This window comes from Eleutherodactylus coqui, chromosome 13 (genome assembly GCF_035609145.1).
Source record: "Eleutherodactylus coqui strain aEleCoq1 chromosome 13, aEleCoq1.hap1, whole genome shotgun sequence".
Lineage (NCBI taxonomy): Eukaryota > Metazoa > Chordata > Amphibia > Anura > Eleutherodactylidae > Eleutherodactylus > Eleutherodactylus coqui.
The window spans coordinates 30684494-30695109 of NC_089849.1; the positions used below are offsets into that span (position 1 = coordinate 30684494).

The following is a 10616-nucleotide window of genomic DNA, read 5'->3' on the forward strand; positions in this document are numbered from 1 at the left end:
CCTGCCCCGCGGACATGAGGGCTGAAAATAAGAATAAACTCACCTGCTGCGGGCCGTGCGTGTCTTCCCTTCTTCGCGGCCGGATCTTCTTTCTTCGGCCGGGCGGATGTGCTCCAGAATTTTTTTAATTCCCTTTTATTGACCATCCGCGGGTATTTATCTACCCGCGGGTGGTCAATGCATCCCTATAGGACGCGGATCCGCGTGCGGGTGATCCGCTGTGGATTTTAATTGTTCTTTTGCCCGTAGACATGAGGCCTTAGGCAGGCTTCATGCGGGTTTATTCGTGCGTGCAATACACAGTGCATAGAACACATTGATTTTAATGGCTTCGTTCATATAAGCGTATTTTTCCTGCGCATTTCCGTTGCTTGAAAAACAAAAACTACAGTATGTCCTATTTTCCTGAGCATTTGTGCACAAAAGTTCCCATAGAAGTCCATGGGGATGCACAAATTTGCGCACAATATGCTGTGTATAGATGTGTAATACACTGTGTAATTGCACAGGAAGAGGAACACATCTTGGACTCCTTAGACTGATTAGCCATTTCAATCGCTGGGAGTATCGGTGCTTTTCTTTTGGCGTGCGGAAAAAGTACAGCAAAATATGCTGATGCGCACGCAAAGAAGTTCATTGCACAAAAATGCGGCGCTCATGTGAAGTCGGCTTTACAATCGCCCCTTTGAAGGCAACCATAAGCCAGATGTGGCCCTTGGTGAAAATGAGTTTGACGCCCCAGCAGTAAACTGTTAAAGGAAGTCTCTCACCTACTTTATATGCGATGTTAAGTGGAATCCATAGATACGTTTATTTCTGTTCTGCGCGACTGCACAGTCCAGACATTAGCCTTTTCTTATCCTGTGCCATATGTAAATTGGCATTGGACCGTCTAATGTGCGGTCCACCGCTGCTTCCCCAGTGCTTGAAAAAAACGCCCCCTTCCATACTCGGTGACGTCTCCAGTTTCGCTCGCTGGAGACGTCACATGTAGAGATGAGCAGGCGTACTCGCTAAGGCAAACTACTCAAACGAGTAGTGCCTTATGCAAGTACCTGCCCGCTCGTCTCAAAAGATTCAGGTGCCGGCGGGGGAGAGCGGTGAGTTGCGGGAGTGAGCAGGGGGGAGCGAAGGGGAGAGAGTGAGAGAGAGATCTCTCCCCCCCCCCCATTCCTCCCCGCCGGCACCCGAATCTTTAGAGACGAGCGGGCAGATACTCACATAAGGCACTACTCGCTCGAGTAGTTTGCCTTTAGCGAGTATGCTCGCTCATCTCTAGTCACATGTTCCATCACCACCACGCTTGCGCCGCATGGAAGACAGCGCATGAGCTGTGAGTCCTCGGCCAGGACTGACATCACACGTATCTTGAGAACAGGTCATCAATAGTTTACTTCTAGAAAACCCCTTCAATGGTTAGAAGGAGGGAATTTTATTATGACAAGTTAACAGTTTGTAGAACTTCGGCCGGTTTCACATTTGCGTCGGGACCGCCGGCCGAAGGTTACATCACAGATGTGGCTGCAAATACCGGAAGAAAAAGCGTTGCATGCAGCACTTTTTGTTCCATTCAAAGGCCGGGCAGCTGGGTGGAAAAACTGGGCAGACCCCATTAAGGCCAATGCGGTCCGCCGTGCGGTATTCAGTTCCCTCCAGAGACGGAACCATTCGGTCGTGGGGATTCCGCTCCGAATGGAGCAGAAAAGTGGAATCCCCAACGCCGGTGTGAAACGCCCTTCTAAAGCTTATTAAGGCTTGAAGGAATCATTTTTCCAGTAAGTAACCATCATTAATACTGCATAGAATTTCTGCTAGAGGGGAGAGCCCGGATCTTTCCAATATTTAGCTGTTTATGATGTGGCAGAGATAATTGCACGTGTAATTCTAGTTTTGTGCTCATAGTCAACTATATCCAGATCGATTGATAATAAGCACTGTAAGAACAATCGTGTAGCCACATACTTGAGATATAGAATGTTCACCTGCTACTCACATGGTGCTATTACATGTCAGTATTCCTCTTCTGCAAGACGCAGCTGGAGAAACGCTGATTGTGTCCCGCACCGGGACTTATCATAGTGGTTGAACTAACAGGTTCAGGTGCTGGCAGCAACCAGCGTAGCTTCACCTGCAGAGGAGAAATGCATTGTGTAATGATGCTGAAAGAGTTGGAAAGGATTTTGCAGTCCCACCATATGCGTTTCATGCCTGCATCATGTAGATAGTACGTTTGGGTACGGTTTTGCAATTCTATGGGGGTAAAATACCATCTATAGAACATTTTCCTAGAAATCGCTCAATGATTTACACACTTTGATAATTATAATTTGGGGATTATGGAAAAGCCACTGCTTAGAAGATACTGATAACCCCAAATGGTTTATTTCCATTCAATTTTATATGTACATCACATTCCTAGAAACATTCTCTTTAAAGGTGTTCTCCAATTGTAAACTCTTACTTGGCCGACCCTTAGGACACGACATCAATAGTAAATTGGCAGGGGATCCAATGCCTGAGAACCCCGCTGATCAGCCATTCATGGGAGGGCTTATGCATTGCACTGTTTTCTGCAGGAAGCAGACAGCTCCATTCCCACTGCAGTGGCCAAGCTTGGCATTACAAGCCATTCACTTCAATGCGTGCAATACCAAACTTGGCCACTGCAGTGGGAACGGAGCGGTCTGCTTTCCTAGAAAAATCAGCTCAGTGCATAAGCACACTGGCGCAATGAGCAGCTTATCATGGTGGTAACCAGTAGTTTATTTTCCCATTTGTTACTTGTGACTTAGGTTCTTTCTTCACTTTGTTCTCGTCTTCTGTCTCTTGTGCTTCTAACCAGGTAACACCAGCTGGGTGGAGCTGCTTCCTGTCGCTGCAGTGAGCGTCCATCTATTTGCAGGGAATGGCTCTGAAGTTCCATTAACTGGCCCCGCTCAGCTGTCTCTTCCCATCCCCGCGGACAATGGTCTCACACCTGCGAGCAGTATACCTGCCTGGAAATTTGAGCCAAAGACTGGTAGGTAAAAACCTAGCGGAAACACAAGTTCATATAAATGTTGTTCTTTTTTCTGCTTATTCTGACTGGTTCGGCTTCTCTTCTGTTTCTTGAAGGTCTTTGGCTCCGTGCTGGTATGGGCGTCGTACGAAGAGAGGGACAACAGTTGTACTGGTCGTTTTCCTCCCCAAAACTGGGTTACTGGGCAGCAGCCATCCCATCTACTGGTCGTGGTAAGACCTTCTCTTTCTCCTTATCTCCTACATGTAATTTCCTACTTGAATTATTGATACTTATGGAACTGTGCAAAAGTTTTAGGCAGGTGTGGGAAAAAATGCTGCAGAGTAAGAATGCTTTCAAAAATGGAAGTGTTAATAGTTTATTTTTGCCATGTTTCATGGTACTTCACTAACAAAATGCAAAGTGACTGAGCAAAAGAAAAATGTAAATCACATCCATATTTGGTGTGACCTTCAAAACCACATCATTTCTTCTCGGTACACTTGCACAAAGTAAGGGATTTTGTAGGATTACAGTCATGTGTATGATGAAACAATTATACCAAACCTTAGGAGGCAGTGATCATGCTATCCTTGAATTTTGGATAAAAAGGGGAGGAAGACCTGAGAAAACTCAGACCTCAAGGTTGGATTTCAGAAAGGCAGATTTCAATGAACTCAGAAAGAGAATAGGAAGAATCCAATGGCTGGATGTTCTGAAGGACAGAAATGTCGAAGAAAGTTGGGAAATGTTGTGAAATGAGATTCTCAAAGCACAATCAATAACAATCCCTAAAAGAAGGAAGAATGGGAAGCATTTAAAGAGACCAGGAATATATTCCTATTTTGCATCTGTTTTCTCTCAGAAAGTAGATGTAACATCAACTGATCTTCCCTGTGCTGTTGGGGAAATAAAAGAATGCAGGCTATGTGTAAACAGAGAGATGGTGAGGGAAGACTTAGCTAACTTACATAAATTCAAGTCTGCTGGTTCAGATGAATTACATCCTAGGATACCAAAGGAAGCAGCGGAGGTAATTGCTAAATCACTCGCCATAATCTTTAAAAATTCATGGAGAACAGGAGAAGTCCTAGAAGATAGGGACAACATTTGCCCTTTTTCCAATCTTCAAAAAAGGGAAGAAGGTGAATCCAGGAAACTACAGGCCTGTGAGTCTGACTTCTATACTGGGAAAGATCTTTGAACAAATTATTAAAACAGCATATATGCAAGTACTTGGATGACAATGGAGTAATTAACTAGAGCCAGTCATGCCAGATAAATTTAATTTCCTTCTATGACAGAATCACTGACTAGGAAAATGCGGTAGATATAGTATATCTTAACTTTATTAAAGCATTTGACAAAGTATCTCATACCATAGGTATTGAAAAAATAACCAAAAATGGGATTTACAAGGCAACATTTAGGTGGATTCACACCTGGCTGAGTGATCATACTCAAAGAGTGGTCATAAATGGCTGCACATCCAGTTGGAAGAATGTCTCAAGTGGGGTACCACAAGGCTCTTTCCTGGGCCAAGTGTTGAGAGAAAACTGATGAAATTTGCCAACAACACAAAGCTAGGAGGGATAGCTAACCCTAGAGAAGAGAGAGAGAATTCAAAAATATCTAGAAAAGCTTGCACAGTGGGCGGTGGCTAACAGAATTGTATTTAACAAAGAGAAATTCAAGGTCCTACATCTGGGCAGGAAAAATGAAAAAAAAACCCACACATACAGAATGGGAGAAATTGGGCTAAGCAGCAGCACATATGAAAAAGACTTGGGTATACTAATAGATTACAGATTGAACATGAGTCAACAGTGTGATGCAGTAGCAAAAAAGGCAAACACAATTTTAGGATATATTAAGAGAAACATAGAGTCTAGGTCACGTGAGGTAGTTATTTCCCTCTACTCTTCCTTAGTGAGACCTCATCTCACTGTGTCCAGTTCTGAGCACTCCAATTTAAAAAAGACTTTGAACTTGCTCCAGTTTGTCTGAGAAGAGTTACCAAGATGGTGAGCCGTCTGCAAATCATGTCCTATGAGGAACGGTTAAAGGATCTGGGAAAGTTTAGCTTGCAGAAAAGAAGGCTGAGAGGAGACTTAGTAGCGGTCTACAAATATCTGAAGAGCTGTCACAGTGCAGAAGGATCAGCCCTATTCTCATCTGTACAAGGAAAGACTAGAGGCAATGGGATGAAACTGAAAGGGAGGAGACACAGATTAGATATTAGACAGTGAAGGGTGATCAATGAGTGGAACACGTTTCCACAGGAGGTGGTGAGTTCTCATTCAATGGAAGTGTACAAACAAAGGCTGGACAAATATCTGTCTGGGATGATTTAGTGATCCTGCACTGAGCAGGGGGTTGGAACTGATGACCCTGGAGGTCCTTTCCAACTCTACTATTCTATGATTCTATGAAACAAGTGAATAATCATCATTTTCATATATAGGTTAAAGCACAGTCAGGCTGGGTTCACAAGGGCACATGTTTACCGCGTATTACATGGGCTCTGTATGCACATATGATACGCAGTAACTTGCAGACAATCAAATTACATTACCATACGCAACAACAAAAAAACAGGTATACTGCGCATAACTGTGTACTTGAGTACGTGGTCATGCATAGTACAATTTCACCGCCATATACAGCAGTACGCAGGGTCACAGCCGTCTCCACAGCTGTCAAAACGCTATAAAACATTGTGAGACACTTGCAGAGTTTTACACTTACAGCCGTGTGAGCCCTGCCTAACTGAAACAGAAACAGCTGTGTAGGAGGCTTAAAACTGGGTAAGGAACAGCCAAATGAAGGTGATGTTGTGGAAGACAGTGAATTATCACAGGTCATACATCATGGCAAGACTGAGGAGCACTGCAACAAGACACAAGATAGTTATACTGTATTGGCGAGGTCTCTCCCAGGTTAAGATTTCAAAGCAGACTGGGGTTTCAAGATGGGCTGTTAAAGCTCTTTTAAAGAAGCAGTAAGAAATGGGCAACACTGAGGACAGTAGACACAGTGGTCAGCCAAGGACATTTAGTGCAGCAGATGAAAGGCACATCATGCTTACTTCCCTTCGAATTTGGAAAATATCCAGCTGTACAATCAGCTCAGAACTGACAGAAACCAGTGGGACCCAGGTACACCCATCTACTGTTGGGAGAAGTCTGGCCAGAAGTGGTCTTGATAAAAGAAATGTGTATACACCTTCGACATAGAACCAATGGCAGCAGGTGCTCTGGACTGAGGAGTCAAAATGTGGAATATTTGTCCATAACAGAAGGCAATTTGTTTGCCAAAAGCCGGAGAGAAAATAATGAGTGTCTGCAGGCAGCAGTGAGGCACCATAAAACATGGCAAAAATTAACTATTAACCCTTTGCAATCCAATTTTGGATTCAGGGTTTCCTAGGGGCTCTTTCTGCCATTTTAGAATGGCGCCATATGCTGGCTAGAGCCAGTACTGCAGTTTGTGACATGCCGAAGAGGCCTCCGACAACAGAGCGGCCAGTAATATACAGTAAGAATACCCTGCCGGACGTCTTCCGACATCGGAGCTGTACAGGCTTCAATCAGAATGTTGGAAGACGTCAGACAGTGGATTGGAAAGGGTTAACACTTCTATTTTTGAAAGTATTCTTCCTCTGCAGCATTTTTTCTACACCTGCCTAAAACTTTTGCACAATACAGTATCTTCCATTTTTCTTATGCCCTTTGTAGTTATATGACTGGAGATTTGTTATCTCCTTGTTACACTGTCTCTTACGCTGTGATCTCTTCTCAGGTATGCTGTCACTTATGAGCAGTGTGGACATTGCTGGGTACCATACTATCTTCTTGCTCTCCATTCTGGGCGCTCTTACACTCCTGGTCCTCATACTCCTTTGCCTATTAATCTATTACTGCAGGTAAAAGCTTGATTTTGTTTATGGCACTTAACTTTGCCAATTCAATACTAATTGCACTGTTCCTGAAATTTGCACCACACAACTGTATGTTCCTCTCTCATTAACGTGCCCAGTTTTAGACCATGTCCATCACGTAGCTTTCAGTCTTAGTGCAATTTACTTACAATTTACTTTTTTGGCAGGAGGCGATGCTTGAAACCAAGACAACAGCATCACAAGCTGCAGCTCTCTGGCCTTAATGAGCCCAAACGGGACCAGGCAACCTCGACCTCCCACCTTAACCTTATCAGTACCAGTCACTTGGACTCCACCTCCACAGCTGACAGTGACCTTCGGACTCCAGTTCTGCGCTCTGCTTTTTCCTCTCGAGAGGACTTTTGTAAGCCTAGTGGCCGTTCCTCCATGCAGCATTCAACAGACACTCTCCCTTTAAGGCCAGGCTCTCGAGATGAGTATCCATTAAAATCAGCTCGCTCTGGCGACCTGCTGGATGCAGAAGACATAAAAAGAGGTTATGGCACTGGTGGAAAGGGAAACCGGAGGCGAGGAGGTAGGGGGTCAAACAGAGATCCTCCTCCATCCCCTCCTCCGCTTCCACCACCTTTCAAGCATGTGATTGGGGACTCAAAACCGCCTGATTATTTGATGACACAGTCAGCTGATCCATTATCACGTCCTACTTCTTTGACGCAACCTGGGCAACTCATCTTTTGTGGGTCCATTGATCACATGAAGGAAGGAGGGTACAGACACGCTATGCCCACATTGGTCATTCCAGCACATTATGTAAGATTATCATCAGAAGAAAATCCCAGCGGCCAACCCGAAGAGCAGACAGAAGGTGAATTGGGATCCACCCTAATTTCACATGCTCATCATTTTGCTCCTCAAGATCATGCCCAACGCCAGCAATTACTTCAGCAAGGCCATAACTACCAACAAGGGGGACCTCCTGGCTCCGCACAGGATCAAGACGGAAAAAACTGGGCCAATCACTCTTCACAAATGAGTGGTTCCGTCACCATTCCCGTAGTTTTCAATGAGTCCACAATGGCACAACTGAACGGAGAACTTCAAGCGCTGACTGAGAAGAAACTTTTAGAACTTGGAGTCAAGCCTCACCCAAGAGCCTGGTTTGTGTCACTAGATGGACGTTCTAATGCACAGGTGCGTCATTCTTATATTGATCTGCAGGCTGGAGACAAGACACGTAGTAATGATGCCAGTCTGGACTCGGGTGTGGATGTCAATGAGATTAAAATAAAACCCGGCCCAGAGGAAGGGAGAGGTGGGAGGTCACAGCATCAGCCTTCTAACTTGACCTACTCCAAATTGGTCTTTGCTGAAGAAGGTGAACACAGCCTAAGTGAGAGTCGGACTGCTGGTGGCTGCTCCCCAGAAGACAGCTCGCTCACGCCACTTCTCGACGAGACCTCTGAGACTTGCCCAGTCATGAACAGGAGAGGGCGCAGCAGAGGAGACAGTTCCCGTAGCAGCACCAGTGAGCTAAGAAGGGATTCTATGACCAGCCCGGATGAGGACCTTAATGACCAATCTGAAGGTGGGGATGACCAAGATAAGAAGAGCCCCTGGCAAAGGAGAGAGGAGAGACCACTGATGGTGTTTAATGTAAAATAATGAGGGATTTCTCAATTCTCATTGTGTATAGGATGTACCCCTCAAAGGACTTCGGGGAGAAAACGCAGGGATATCCCTTGAATCCGACGTCTGGGGCTTGGAGAGTGACAACACCACCCTGCCCCCAACTCTCCCCTATCTTCGAGGCACAGCCCCAGCATTGGAGAGATTCCTGTGTGTAAGGCCAGAGGCACCACGATATAAATACCTACAGACACCATGTATACACCCACATTTACACATCTTCATGCACACACGTATACAGTACACACTCAAATGTGACACTTACACGGCACACCGAAACACAAGAGCGTAGCGGTCCCTCTGTGAGCTGGGAGTCTATGACACTGCACAGTGAGACTCTCAGCGGGACCCGTCCCACCTCACGTTGGGTAGGACAAGATTTTTTTTTTTTGGATATGTACCCTTGATTCTTCTCTTTATTCCTGTTAACATAGTGATACAAGGACAACAGGTGCAGATTCGGTCGGATCGGGAATTGACCTTGGCTCAGTCATTATCATAATTTCTACGGAGATGGTCTTGGCACCTGTGCAGCAGGGTATGCAAAGCCCGGTAGAAACATGACATCTCCAAGTAGCTTGAACATTGTGGTCCTAGTGTTTTGTTTGTGTAAGGTGTGTGAAACATCATAGCTTGCAATGCATTCTGGTCCTTCAAGTTCTCATGTAGAGGAGCCATGGAAATCCTAGCAATTTTTCGTTTTCTACTTAAATGGCTCCACTCGTCACCACATTGTGGCTTCATCCACCCCCCTCTACCATGGAGGCCACGGCTACCTGCCATGATACATTCAGATCCTTGTAATTCTCAGTCCTATAACATGCCTGGCAATGCATTGTACTCATTGTAACCCTGACCCCCCCACCCCCACCCAACCCAACCCAACCCCACTACATCTCAATATTAGCTAATAATGTGTAATGCATTCTGGTCAACATAGTATTAATATATTATAGGAGTACCACGTTCCCCCCTTTTTTTTAAATTTGTTGCAATGCATTATGATCTTTGGAACCAGATTGTTTCTAAGGGTATTCAGACTTATTTCATGATGCATTCCGGCACACGTGGTTGCGTTCCTTCACTGGGAAGCTATTTGTATTTGCAAGAAGCCAATCCCTTTGAAATTTCTTGAGGAGAACAGCACAAGAAAAGTGTATTTGTCATGTTGAACTATTACTGCCGTTTCCTACAAACATTACTAATAAAACGTGAAAGAAAAGTTTACAGTGCAAGTTAGTGAAATTATAAAAAAAAAAAAAAAAAATAAAAAAAAATTCAGCTACTCTCAATGGGGATGAGCGCACACCATCGACTAGGACTTTGCATACCCAAAATTGGCAGCACCTACAACTGTAAAGCAGTCTGACCTCTTCTTCCCCACCAATACAGAGCTCTAAATTGCACAGACACAGGCTTTAGTAAGTTTCAGATGAGCTCCTGCACACTTGCGTTTTTCTCAACGCAAAAGTCAATAGGACTTCCTAATGTTAAAATCGCAACGCATGAACATCGCTATGCGTTTTTAACATTAGAAAGTCCTATTGACTTTCGCGGTAAAAAAAAGGCGCAAGAAAAACGCAAGTGTGCAGGAGCCCTAATAAAGACGACTATCCCGCTCAACTCAGGTATACTGACTCAAAATTACAGCATTATAGTTTTTTGTTGTTTTTTTTAAGGCCGAGTTTGGGTAGGTAGATCTGCAGTCGGACCAGAATACTAGTCTGTATCACAACTAGGTCTCTGAAACTGGCCTTAAAGCAACCCTCCGGTCCTGAAAAAGCAAAAATAGTTGCACCGATGCTCTTGAGTACAGGCTGGGAATTAGTAGCATTGGTAGTCTAAGACACTGCATGCTACGCTGACTGGCCGGTGGGCAGCACTGGCGAATGAAAGCTGCATATAGTGTTCTAGACTAATGATGCATACTAAAACACAGTGTTCTTCAGGTAGTCAGAGAAGCGGTGCGGCCATCTTTCTCCGGGACCGGAAGGTCTCGTAAAAGGGAGTTTGTCCGCTTTTTTTTATACC

At 44.7% G+C, this 10616-nt stretch overlaps 1 protein-coding gene across 4 annotated transcripts in view; it reads left to right on the forward strand.

The window, feature by feature from the left end:
* Nucleotides 1-9807, forward strand: part of FAM171A2 (family with sequence similarity 171 member A2) — a 46855-nt gene extending 37048 nt beyond the window's left edge. For 3 of the 4 annotated variants that reach the window (XM_066586170.1, XM_066586172.1, XM_066586171.1), the window contains exons 5-8: nt 2843-3019; nt 3115-3231; nt 6800-6923; nt 7106-9807. In XM_066586170.1, coding sequence (XP_066442267.1) covers nt 2843-3019; nt 3115-3231; nt 6800-6923; nt 7106-8561 — 1874 coding nt within the window. In that variant the 3' untranslated portion in view covers nt 8562-9807. The remainder of the gene's footprint in view (nt 1-2842; nt 3020-3114; nt 3232-6799; nt 6924-7105) is intronic. The other variant, XM_066586173.1, reaches the window with a different exon arrangement.
* Nucleotides 9808-10616: the final 809 nt, after the last annotated feature.